Raw genomic sequence first — 13,668 nt, forward strand, 5'->3', positions numbered from 1 at the left:
AGAGAGAGAGAGAGAGAGAGAGAGAGAGAGAGAGAAAGAGAGACAATATGTAGCATCTTGAAGTGTTTTGTTGCCTTTACATAGCTACTTATTTTAGGACTTTTTCTAGTAATTTCTCATCAATTTAAAAACATTTCATTTGTTTTCACAGGTGAAGGTGATACTACACCCACGATAGTCAATTTAGACCGTAAGTAATATTCATATAAGCACTTAATATACACACACACACATACATACATACATACATACATATACATTCACTTATATTCTTTTGTACCTGCATCAGGATCTTTTATGATTTGCTTAAATTTTCTTCCTAAGACTTTTATTATTGTTAAGGATTTAAAATTCTTTAATTTTGTGTAATAGAGAGATAAATAATGTCTCTTTAAAATGTACTTTTTAATTGTACTGGAGGATCATTATATGTATATGTTAGGTAAAGAGAAAGAGAGGCTGGCAGAATAGATCATGTAAAGTAAGTATTATTTGATTTTGGATCTGTGTTTTTATATTTTAATTTGAATGAGTACTAGAATATCAGCTTTATGAGGGCCAGCATCAGTCTTAGTTTATATCTCCCACTAGAGATATAACCTAATGCAACTATGATAATATTCCTGACATAATAGTCATTTAATATACACTTGCATTGATTTAGCTGTTAGAATAACTGAACTTATCTAAATTTGACTTCATGGAGGCATGATAAAAAATAATTTTAAAATTATTCAGTTTCCATACTTTCTCATGTTCAAAATATTATCCTTCCATGTTTGCCACTTTATTCAAAATTATTTAAATCCTTTTAAAGGATCTACTAAGCACCAAGCTCTGCTAAGCTACTGAAAGCTTTTGCATTTTTATACCTTCCTTTGGTTGAAGAAGGTAAAAGGATTATTTCAATTTCACAAATCAAGTTAAGTCATACCAAAGTACTTGGGAAATTAAGATAAATAATTGGGTCATTGGACATGTGTGATAAACATAAAAATAACAATGAATATGGAGGGCAACTTAGAAATAGCAAAGGGTGAGATAAAACACTAACATGGTTTAAGATTTTTACCTCATAAATGCATCATGAATACAAATTGTAAGCTACTTGAGGTCAGGGCTTTTCTTTTGCCTCATTTTGTATTCCCAATTCTTAGCACAGTGCCTAGCATACACTAGGCAGTTGACAAATGTCTACTGAGTTAAACTTTTAAATGCTTACCCTACAAAATATCACAATCTTAGAGTTGAAATCTAACCTAATGCTACATTACGAGAATTCACCACATTATGGAAAAAAGACTAAAGAATTATTAGATGAATCATTCTGTTATACTCTTCAGAATTATACTGTGCTCTTCACCTTATGAAGGAGATCATCTTTTGAGAGTTATTTCCATTGGGCTCCAAACTAATGATTGGTGGTTGAATATAATTTAACTGATTTACTCTCTCTCCAAAGTAAAAGCTCCTTAGATGTTTAAGGATAAAAAGCATGCTTCTCTTAATTTTTAACTCTTCCCCAGAATAAAATGCCCAGTTCCTTTAGGCAGTCATCAAATGATACTGTTTCAAGTCTCTTCATTATCTTTGTCCCTGTCCTCTGGAAATGCTTCATTTTGTCACTGTCCTTCATAATGTATAATACCCCAAACTGAATACAGTGTTCCAGTGATCAACCACTGGAATAAAACACTTGTTCTTTTCAAAGTTTAAGAAAAAATCCCTCAAATATAGTTATTTTACTATGTTGTTGTTCATTCATTCAGTTGTATCTAACTCTTCATGACCCTTTGGACCATAGCATGCCAGGGCCTTTTATTCTCCAGTATCTCTCGAGGTCTGTCCAAGTTCATGTTCATTATTTCTATGACACTGTCTATCCACCTCACCTTTTGCCATCCTCTTTTCTTTTTGCCTTTGATCTTTCCTATCATCAGGGTCTTTCCCCATGAGTCCCATCTTCTCATGTGGCCAAAGTAGTTAAGCTTCAGCTTCAGTATTTGACCTTCCAGTGAATAGCATGAATTAATTTCTTCAAATATTGACTGATTTGATCTCCTTGCTGGTCAAGGGACTCTCAAAAGTCTTCTCCAGTACCACAATTCCAAATGTTGATTCTGCAGCACTCAGCCTTTATTACAGTCCAGCTCTTATGGCCATATAATGCTACTGGAAAAACCATAGCTTTAACTCTTATGAACCTTTGTCAGCAAGTTAATATTTCTGCTTTTTAGTATGCTGTCCAGATTTGCCATAGTTTTACTTCCAAAGAGCAAGGATCTTTTCATTTCATGTCTGCAGTTAGTGTCTGCAATGATCTTTGAGCCCAACAATATAAAATCTGATGCTGCTTCCATTTCTTCTCCCTTTATTTGCCAAGAAATGATGGGACCGGTTGCCAAGATCTTAGTTTTTTGATGTTAAACTTCAAGCCAGCTTTTCTTGATTCACATATTGCTGAAGCCTAGTTTGCAGAATCTTAATCATAACCTTGCTGGCATATGAAATGAGTGCATTTGTTCAGTAATTTGAACATTCCTTTACATTGCCCTTCTTAGGATTGGGACATAAACTAATCTTTCCAATCCAGTGGTCACTGTTGAGTTTTCCAAATTTGCTAGCATATTGAATGTAACACTTTAACAGAATCACTTTTTAGGATTTTAAATAGCTCAGCTGGAATTCCATCACCTCCAGGAGCCTTATTGTTAGCAGTACTTCCTAAGGCCCACCTGATTTCATTCTCCAGGATGTCTGGCTCTAGATCAGTAATGACATTGTGGTGTTTACTGATGATGTTAATACCATTCTCGTCCTATTATTTTTTATGTTCTTTCTACCTCTTCTTGATCCTTTCTGCTTCTTTTAAATCCCTATATATTTTTTCTTTTAACACGTTCATTTTTGCATAAGCTGTTCCCTTGATATCTCTAATTTTCTTGAAGGGATATCTTGATTTTCCCCATCCCATTTTTACCTTCTATTTCTTTGCCTCTCTTTGCTATTCTCTGGAATTCTGCATTCAGTTGTGTATCTTTCCTTTTCTCCTTTACTTTCTGCTTTCCCTCTTCCCCTAGCTATTTCTAAAGTCCCATCACTCTCTGGCTCTTTGTTTTCTTTAGATTTTTCTGTTGTTGCTGCCTCCTGTATAATATTAACATCCTTTGTCCATAGTTCTTCAAGCACTCTATCTACCAGATCTAATCCCTCAAATTTATTCATCACCTCCACTTTATACTCATAAGGGATATTATTTATATTATACCTATATGGTCTGATAGTTTTCCCTACTTTCTTGAATTTAAGTCTGAATTTTGCAATAAGAAGCTCATAATCTGACCCACAGTGAACTGCAGGTCTTGTTTTAACTGACTGTATAGAGCTTTTCCACCTTTGAATATATATATAATCAGTCTGATTTAGATAGACCATTTGGTGATGTACATGTATAGAGTAGCCTTTTGGGTTGTTGAACAGGAGTGTTTTCTATGACAAGCAAATTATCACAAAACTCTTTTAGTCTCTGCCCTGCTTCATTTTATATTCTAAGGCTAAACTTGCCTATTATTCTAATTATCTTTTTTTTAAAGCAATAGGGGTTAAATAACTTGCTCAAGGTTACACGGCCAGTTATTTCTGGGTGTGGTGCTGAGTATCTGAGCCCGGATTTGATCCAGGTCATCCCGACACTGGAGCCGGTGCTCTTACTCGCTGAGCCACCTGGCTGCCCCTAAGCAATTGGGGTTAAGTAACTTGCTCATGGTTACATGGCCAGGTGTTTCTGGGTGGGTGCTAAGTGTCTGAGCCTGGGATTCGATCTCCAGGTCTTCTCAACACTGGAGCCGGTGCTTTTACTCACTGTGCTACCTGGCCACCCCTATTCTAATTATCTTCTGATTTTTCTGCTTTAGCATTCCAATTCCCTATGATGAATGTGACATATTTTTGGTGTCATTTCTAGAAGATATTGTAGTTGTTCATAGAATGGATCAACTGTGGCATCATTTATTGGAGCATAGACTTGTATTACTACTGAATGAATTAAACCATGTTGAATGGTTTTCCTTGGATTCATATATCATTCTGTCAGTTCTGAGATTATACCTCAGTACTGCTTTTCTCACCCTTATGTTGATTATAAGGCCTACTCCATTTCTTCTAAGTATATATGTAGTCTATGTAATGATCACCTGAATTAAATTCACCCATTCTCATACATTTTGGCACCCCAGATGTCAATGTTAAATCTTTTCAACTCCTGCATGACCACAGGTTCTTATGCAATATTGATTTTTATAGTATCAAACCTTCCTTTCATCACCAGGCATTCCTCAGGTGAGCTTCCTTTCAGCTTTGGCCCGGATGCTTCATTAGTATTAGAGCGACTTGTATTTGTCCTCCACTCTTCTCTAGTAATGTATTGGATACTTTCTGACCTGAGGGGCTTATCTTTCAATGCCATCTTTTTTAATCATTTTAGTACTGTCCATGGGGTCTTCTTGGTAAAGATACTGGAGTGGTTTGCTATTTCCTTCTCTAGTGGATCACCTTTTTTCAGAGCTCTTCACTATGACCTGTTCATTTTGGGTAACCCTGCATATGATTCATAGTTTCATTGAACTATGCAAGCCTCACTACCATGACAAAGCAGTGATCTAAGGGGGTATCTTATTATATCTCTAGTGAAAAGCATTTCTAATCATTTAATTATCAATATTATTTTTTTGAGGGGCACTTGGGGTTAAGTTACTTGGCCAAAGTCACACAGCTAGTAAGTATGTTAAGTGACTAAGGCCGAATTTGAACTCAGGTCCTCCTGACTCCAGGGCCGGTGCTCTATTCACTGTGCCACCTAGCCAGCCCCAAATTATCAAATAATATTTAAAAGAAATCTTTGGGAGTTTATTCTTGTGGGAGCCAACATGATGTAGAAGAGGAAACAGTGACTTGGGATCAGGACAGTGCTGGGTTCATAGCCTGTCTCAGATAATCATTAGATGTATTATTCTGAGCAGATCACTTAACCTTTCTCTGCTTCATTTTCTTCATTTGTAAAATGAGAGGGTAGGACTCTGTGACCACCTAGACTCTTTCCAAGTTTGCATCTATCATGCTATGAAATTCTGGTAGATCTTGAATTTAGAGCAAATGGTAAAAGATTAAGTGCCTTCTGCAATTGCAGCAGAATGAATCCTGAGCAATAAATGGGCTTTTTACGCTTTTGCCCCCTCCTAGACTCCACATAATAGTGCGAGAGGGAGGACAATGTCGAATTCTTGATTGTTTGGGACCGAGTTTCTTGCTACCATGGGTCATCATTCATGAACTCTTCATCCCACATTGACGTAGTTGCTTTGGAATTACTGGATTAGTTGTTACGAATTTACATAATCTAAACACATTTTTTTGTGAGTTTTCTTGGCAAACAGATTTTAATGAATAGCTGTCCCAAAGAAATGGACAGAATAGCTCACTTTCCCTCCCCACAGTCTGTGCTTGGGATTTCCCTCTATCTCCCCTCTCTTTTACCATTTTCTATTAGGTGGGACAGCCCCTTCTTCTATACCATCCACTTATTTCTTACCTCACTCTAAAATTTGTTAAGAATGAGAGCATAAGAAACAGGACTGATACTTGCTAGGGTGGAGGGGAGGAAGGAACAGAGTTTAAGTTATCATAACTGTTCCCATTTCTGCTCTTCCCTACACCCACCACCAGTTCTGGACTTACTAAATGGCACATCTATCCCACAGTCCCAGAATTAGTCTCATCAGCAATGTTCCTAGCCCTAGAGGCACCAAAAATCTCATCATTAATGAATTCATCTAGAGTTTATCCAGTGTATCTTAGAGCAAAAGTTCTTAACTTGGGGTTCATAAATTGTTTTTTTAAACATTTTGATAACTGTTGCAATATAATTTGCCCTCCTTTGTAATCCCAGATATTTACTTTTATTCATTTAAAAACATTATTGCATGTGGTGATTAGTTATTGTTGTACTATTAAAATAGGCTTCTATTATATAGCTTATAGGTCACAATTTGGTAAACAGTTTTTTTAAATGAAAAAAAGCATTCTCAGTTTTAAGCAATCAATTTACAAATGACACTTTGGAACATACCCTATGCATATATTTGGACTTCATGCATGTGTGTTGTTTTTTTAATGCTATGTTTGGGACTGTTTTTAGATCCTGTCATTTCCTGTGCAAAAACAAAACAGTTACGAGTAGTAAATGGAATCCCCACACAAACAAATGTGGGATGGATGGTTAGTTTGAAATACAGGTAAGTATCATATTTCAGGCAGACTGCCTAAATATGTATCCAGTTTATTAATTTTTTAAAGTTTTTCTAACTTCCATTTCTATTATGTAGAAGCATATATAAAATATATACATATATCTATGACAAGAATACCTGCCTCCCGTGTGTGTGTGTATATATATATATATATACACACATACGTGTATACACACATTTATAATTAAATATTCTCAATATAGAACCTTTCAATAAATATTCTACACAATTTCTCATTCTAGAGCATATTAATTTTGTAATTGTAAATCCATTTATGTCAGATATTATATCCAGAACATAAAACATTTTTGTTTTAGGGATTTATTGCCAGAAAATGAATGGTATAACATGATTCTGTTGCAGGCTAATCTTATAAAGAAGAACCTATTTTGCTCATATTCTGAAACATTATAGAAATCAAACTGGTTGAGAAAAAAACCAAAAGCCATCAGAATCTAATATTGGTAATTAGGAGGAGGGAGAACTGTATATGCTGTGCAGTATTCTGGGGGGGGGCAGTATATATTATAGTTGCAGACTATTTTGTTATTATTCATTTAATTCCATTAAGCAAATATTTATTAAACGTCCAATATAAACAAGGCACTGTACTAGGTATGGACATATAATAAAGATATAATGAAAAACAGTCCTTGTATTATGTGCTATGCCTATAATAATGTGAATGAAGAGAACAACTACCAGCACTGAGCATTTTGTATTTTACAATTATAATGAACAAGGTTGTCCCTGAAGAAGAACTGAGAACATGTACTTCTGATCCTTTAAAAAAATTTTTAAACAGAGGTGGAGAATTATGTGGGAAGAAGTTTATATTTATTGCCAGAATAGATTAATATGTTAGCTAGTTTTGCTGAATTGCATTCTTCCTTTCTTTCTCCCTTAAAGTGGGGGAAGAAAATGTTTATATTTGGAAACAATGGTGTTGTAAAAAAAAAAAAAGATATCAAAAATTTTTTAAAACCCTAAAAACAACCCCTGCCCTCAAGGAGCTAACATTCTACTGGTTGCTACCATATATCACACACAAGACTAAATAAAGCATTCTTGTAATTTCCACACTAATTTTTATTTCATTTTTATGTTGTATTATCGAAATTCTGATTCCTCATTTTAGTACGTATTATTTAGATTATATTGTATGTTACAACTATACAATATGTGCATACATACACACATCATGCTTACATATAAACTGTATAGTAGAAGCTTTAGTGGAAGTAATATAATTATAGATAAGCATAATAAAATTAGAAAATCATGTAATATATAATATTGAAGATAAAAACTAATTCTATCATCAAGAAATGCCTGTATAGAAATAAGTAAAGTCTGAACTCATCTGATTGGTGATTGAGAGCAAACTCACCTCAACCCTTTATATCCAACCTGCCCTAGCTCATACTTCATAGCCCATCTTGCCATCCACCAAGGCACTCTCCCCCTTTTCATCTGGCTTTCCACCTCTACTCTTGCACTGAGAATATATTAATAAACACATAAGTACTCTCATTCCTAAAGGAAAAGGTGAGTCAATTTGCAGCTTTTAGCATTGTTTTAATAAATGTGTGTTCAATCAAACTTGTTATGTAACTTGTTACATTTTCTTATTTCTTTCCTCACAGAAACAGGCATACCTGTGGAGGCTCATTAATAAAAGAAAGTTGGGTTTTAACTGCAAGACAATGTTTCCCTTCTCGGTAAGATATCTATAAAATTAAGTATTCATTTAGAATAATTTTGATTTTGTTAGTTTTTGTTTTGCTTATTAATTCCATTCATGTATGTTTATTGTTTGGAGATATAAATCAAGGAGACATTACATGATTTGCTATTCTTATTTATATTTTAATCCACGGACTTTGCTCTTGGTCTCATTTCATTTGGCTTTTGTAAACCTACATATGCATTATCCTTCAAACAAATTCCTATGAAAATCAATCTCAGGAAAGGGAGAGATCCAGTATATTATATGCCTTGAGAAATCTTTCACCTCACCTAGTTCTTCATAGATATGATCTTTTTTCTTTTCTTTTTTTAAACTACTAAACATTTTTGTCAGTATTTTATTTTCATTCCAAATTTAAATATATAAAAATTATGTACTCATCAACTTTTTTAGATGTGTTTAAATCAGTGGAGGTTGGCCATGGTGAGAAAAATTCTTAGACTAATGTATATCTGAAATTCTTCTGAAATAGCTGCTTGCAGAATTGAGGGGTTCAGTGACTTGCACAGAGTCACAGAACCAGGTTGTGTCAAAGGTGGGGATTTGAACTCAGGTCTTCTAAAGATATGGAATTCACACAGTGCTTCTAGGTCCACATTAGTGCATAAGTGGCATATCCACTAATACCTAGAAGACTTATCTAAACTGGAATATTAAACTGGAACTGGAAAAGACCTTACCTATAATTTTGTCCCGGCTCCTAATTTTACAGAAGTGAGATCTGAGGCTGAAAGGGGAATTCTGACTAGACAAAAGTTAAGTGGTAGAGCTTGAATTTAAATTTAAATTACACTCTAGGCTACAGGAATTTGTAGGAAACATATCATTTAAGCTACTTTATGAATCACCATTGCATAAGTGTGTTTAATCAGGATCTCTGCCAACAAATATATTCCCTTCCACACTGTTATATTGTATATTACAGCCATTTTGAATTGCATTTGATTTTTGCCATATTATACAAATACTCAGTCATACTAAACTTGTATATTACATTTCAATATTTTATTTAGAACTAAAGATTTGAAAGACTATGAAGCTTGGCTTGGAATCCACGATGTTCATGGAAGAGGAGAAGAGAAACACAAACAAGTTCGAAATATCTCTCAATTAGTATATGGACCTGAAGGATCAGATCTGGTTTTACTAAAGCTTGCAAAGTTAGTACTTAAAATTTGAAGATTATTTTTTCTTAACTTAGGAAGAAGTTGATGTGTCATAATACAATGTATACCTTTGCCTTTCTCTGTGGTAAAACTTTTAAAAATGGTGAATAAAAGTGTGTTGACTTTTTTTTTTCAGACCTGCAGTACTGGATGACTTTGTTAGTACAATTGATTTACCTAATTATGGCTGCACAATTCCTGAAAAGACTACTTGTAGTGTATATGGATGGGGATATACTGGATGTAAGCTATTTAATTTTCAATTAAAACATGTTGCTTATTTAAATAGGTCTTCTATTTAAATACTGTTATTTTTCTAAATATAACTGTGATTTTATTTTTTTTTTATCTAAGTAATCAACTTTGATGGTCTCCTTCGTGTAGCACACTTGTTTATCATGGGAAATGAGAAATGTAGTCAATATCACCAAGGGAAGATCACTCTAAATGAGTCTGAAATCTGTGCTGGGACTGAAAAAATAGGAACAGGACCATGTGAGGTAAAAAGATTTATAAATCTAGAATGTGTAATAGGAATTATGTTCTCCAGTGTATTTCCTTTGTATTTTTCTCATATTAGAAAACAAAAGGTTTGCACTAAGCATACTATATTATTATACTAGAATAATCCCTCTTATTTCATGAAATGACTCCCTAAAAACATAACATTATAAAATTAAATTACAAAGGGAAGTATCATACGATATAGGAATGACTGAATGGCATTTCTAAAGGTTTTGCAATGTTATGGTATGTTGTGATTATAAATATTAAAGGCTTTGTGAAATGGTGTTATTTGGAGTAATTATTTGCATTCTTTTCCCCTTTCCCCCAAACATAAAACAAGAAATAAACCATGCCTGATCACATTAGTAGAAATCTCATGAGTATTTGGCAAGTAAATGGAATAACATTTCAACCTGGAAGAAAACCTAAAACTAAGGTTAGGTAAATCCTAATATCTTTTGCCCCCATAACCCCAATGTATCAGATACTCCACTTAAATTAGATTATTCCCTAACCTTTGAACATGCTCCCTACTTTCCAAATTTCCATTCACTGCATACCCTTCTGTTAGAGGATATCATTAAATTCGATTTTGTTTGTATGGGATTAGAAGTAAATGCTTGTGTATAACCTCATATGACTATAATGGACTGTATTAAATTATAAGGAATTATCTTTTTATCTCTAAAATAATGCTTTTTGCTATGCATGTCCTTTTCCTAGGGAGATTATGGTGGACCTTTGGTTTGTGAACAACATAAAATGAGAATGGTTATTGGCGTTATTGTACCTGGTCGTGGCTGTGCCATTCCAAACCGTCCTGGAATTTTTGTTCGAGTAGCTTATTATGCAAAGTGGATTCACAAAATCATATTGACATACAAGGTACCTCAGTCATAGCTGAAGTAAGTGTGGCTGGAGCCTCTACCACTATAGCTCCTCTTACAGAGCGCATGAAATTAAAATGTCACATAAAAATCAAAAAAAAAAAGCGAACACCCTACTTGACTGTCAAGTTTATTAAGATACTCATTGATATTTATGAGTGTTTTCTGTCATTCTGTCTGTCAGTGTTATTTTGTAAATGTTGAAGTGAATTAAGGTATGTGCAAGTATAGTAACATATCTCCTGAAGATACTTGAATGGGTAAAAAAAAAAATTACAAAGTTATTGTTGCTAGATGCTAAAAGATTTTTAAGGAAACAGATCAATTAAATTCCCTATGCCACTTTCCATGTTTAACACCTTAATAATAAACCACAATTTTAAAATAATATTATGTGAAACTTGCCACCATTATATACTATCCTCTGTCTTTAATGAGTTCCTTTAAATTTAATTATATTCCATATTATCATTTAAGATAACCATTATCATTTTTTCCATTCCATAGCCTCTAATACCTTTATGTGTACATGTGCATACATGTGCACACACACACAGTCATGGCATGTAGTTCACAATCATCACCATTTTGTAACCAAGTAATTCTGGTCTTTTGTCAGGCAGTATAGCAGTTTCTGAAGGCTAGAGAAGAAGGAATACAGAAGAGTCCCAGAAATAAAAGAAATTAACTTAGTTTTTGTTCAAATAAAGCAGTGTTATCACTACCAAAATTTGGTTGGTATCTCTGCAATCATGACCTACTGAAGATTAAGAAGCCCTATTCCAGATATTCGCCAACTCTTAGCATGTTAGGTGCTTTGTTGGTGTTTTTTTTTCCTTTCTCAGAGGAAGAGTAGAATGGACATCCATATAATCTTTCCCTACTCAATTTAAGCCCATTTATTTATGCAAGTTACTTATATCTCCTTACCTAAAGAATCTTTTAGATTCTATGTAGATACATAAATTAAGAGGGAAAAAATTTATTTCTTTCAGTAAAAAGAAGCCCTAAATAAATTATTCACTTTCTTATATTTAAACAATAAAAGAAGTTAATTATTTAAATAAAAAAAACCTCATACTACCATATGAGTACCATGATTACCTTAAGAATAGTTACTGAAGTAATTTGATTGGTATTAAAAATAGTATTTTAATCATGTAGCTCAGTTTTGTAAGTAGCCTCTCAATATGGACTTATTGAAATTGGATGGGGGTGGCTAGGTGGCACAGTGAATAGAGCACTGGCCCTGGAGTCAGGAGGACCTGAGTTCAAATCCAGCCTCAGACACTTAACACTTAGTAGCTGTGTGACCTTGGGTAAGTCACTTAACCCCAATTGTCCTGCCTTCCCCCTCCAAAAAGAAAAAAAAATTGGATGGAAAATCCCTTTACTGATCTAATATGTCTTTGGGGATAAAATGATGGATTTCAAGTTAGAAGACCTTGCTTCAAATTTGTTTATGCCATTTATGTGTGTTAATGGGGACCCTCTTAATATGTCTCTGGGTTACAGTGCCTGACATGTAAAATAATGGAGCTGGATAAGCTGACCTCTTTCTCCTGCCTAGCTCTAAGACTATGATCCCATAAAGGAAAGGCCCTTTAGAGGAAGAAAGAACAAAATTATACAGAAAGCCATCTTTAATGATGAAAGAGGATCATTTTAGGGGCGGCTAGGTGGTGCAGTGAGTAAAGCACTGGCCTCAGAGTCAGGAGGACCTGAGTTCAGATCCGGCCTTAGACACAACACACACCAAAAAACTAGCTGTGCGACTTTGGGCAACTTACTTAACCCCAATTGCCCTCCAAAAAGAAAAAGAACAAAAAAGGATCATTTTAGTATGGCATTGCATCATGTTCATTGTGAACTGATCTGTTCAAAAGATACAAGAGATTTTTGATGAAAATTTGTAGTTTCTAATAACGATTTTGACCTGGCTCTTCATGTATAGATTTTACTTGGAAACACAGCACCCGAGTTCTGTCTTATTTACTGCAGTCCATTATGATAATGAGTAGAGTGGCAAGTTGCTCACAAAAACCCAAATAATCCTTCAGATTTGAGATCATTGGGAGCTATAGTTATTTACTCATTTGTTTTTGACAGGATATAGTCCCTATGAAATTTTAATGCTCTGTCTTCCTCTGTGCTTATGTCAGTCTGTCTCAATCTCTGTATCTTTTCCTATGTTTCTTTGACTTTGTATCTGTCTCTCTCCCTCTGTATCTCTCTCTGTCTCTGTCTATGTCCCTCCCCCACACCCCACTTCTTTCTGTGTGTGTGTCTCTGTCTCTATCGCTCTTTAAACCTAGATACACTAGGTCATAGACAGCTTTTGCACTGATTAATTTTTAACATAACCCTCTTTGAAACTATGTTGAACTGTTTGGGATAGGACCCAGTTAGAAAGAAAGAAATCTGGTTGTGAGATAACCCATTCAGTGAAGGACGCTAGAACCCAGAGAGATGTGTTAGATGAGATCTTTTGAGATAAGAACTAGCAGATTAAGAGCTTGCAGTGAGTTATCTGTAAAGCAAGATGAATCCATCCCAAATCTCTTGGTTTGGCTTCATTCACTTTTATTAATCATAGTTTTAGCCAGGCAAAATGGAGTGTGTTGGAAAGAAGACATATACGCTTAAAATGCATTTTCTTAAGATAGTCATGGCCTTGGTATCATTGTTTGTAGCTCACATATAAAAGACTATTTTTAAAAGTTTTATACCATGTCTAGATACTTTAAAAAAAAAGCAACCTTTTCCCTATATTTTTGAAAAACAAACATTTTACTGTCAGTTATTATACATTCCCATGAATGGGAAGGTAAAGCAGATGTACTAAAAACATAAGACACAACTCTGTCCCTTTAAAAATTTGTATTCTTTATTCTCAAAAACTGACTCTCTGAAAAACTAAAATTATTTGATACCTTGGTTGAATTATTATAAAACTTCCATTTGTTTTAGAATGAACTGTGGAAGGTATAATAGGAATTGAGAGAAAGAGAGAGAGAGAGAGAGAGAGAGAGAGAGAGAGAGAGAGAGAGAGA

General features: G+C 34.4%; 1 protein-coding gene across 3 annotated transcripts in view; it reads left to right on the forward strand.

Annotated features, from left to right (window-relative positions):
* Positions 1 to 13,146, forward strand: part of LOC138176026 (hepatocyte growth factor) — a 104,951-nt gene extending 91,805 nt beyond the window's left edge. For all 3 annotated transcript variants that reach the window (XM_069106749.1, XM_069106750.1, XM_069106751.1), the window contains exons 12-18: positions 152 to 190; positions 6,194 to 6,290; positions 7,952 to 8,026; positions 9,069 to 9,215; positions 9,358 to 9,464; positions 9,576 to 9,721; positions 10,452 to 13,146. In XM_069106749.1, the coding sequence (XP_068962850.1) occupies positions 152 to 190; positions 6,194 to 6,290; positions 7,952 to 8,026; positions 9,069 to 9,215; positions 9,358 to 9,464; positions 9,576 to 9,721; positions 10,452 to 10,628 (788 nt within the window). In that variant the 3' untranslated portion in view covers positions 10,629 to 13,146. The remainder of the gene's footprint in view (positions 1 to 151; positions 191 to 6,193; positions 6,291 to 7,951; positions 8,027 to 9,068; positions 9,216 to 9,357; positions 9,465 to 9,575; positions 9,722 to 10,451) is intronic.
* Positions 13,147 to 13,668: the final 522 nt, after the last annotated feature.

The sequence above is a fragment of the Petaurus breviceps genome, unplaced genomic scaffold (genome assembly GCF_028583685.1).
Source record: "Petaurus breviceps papuanus isolate PSGF00001 unplaced genomic scaffold, PetGlider_PUasm1.0 80, whole genome shotgun sequence".
NCBI lineage: Eukaryota > Metazoa > Chordata > Mammalia > Diprotodontia > Petauridae > Petaurus > Petaurus breviceps.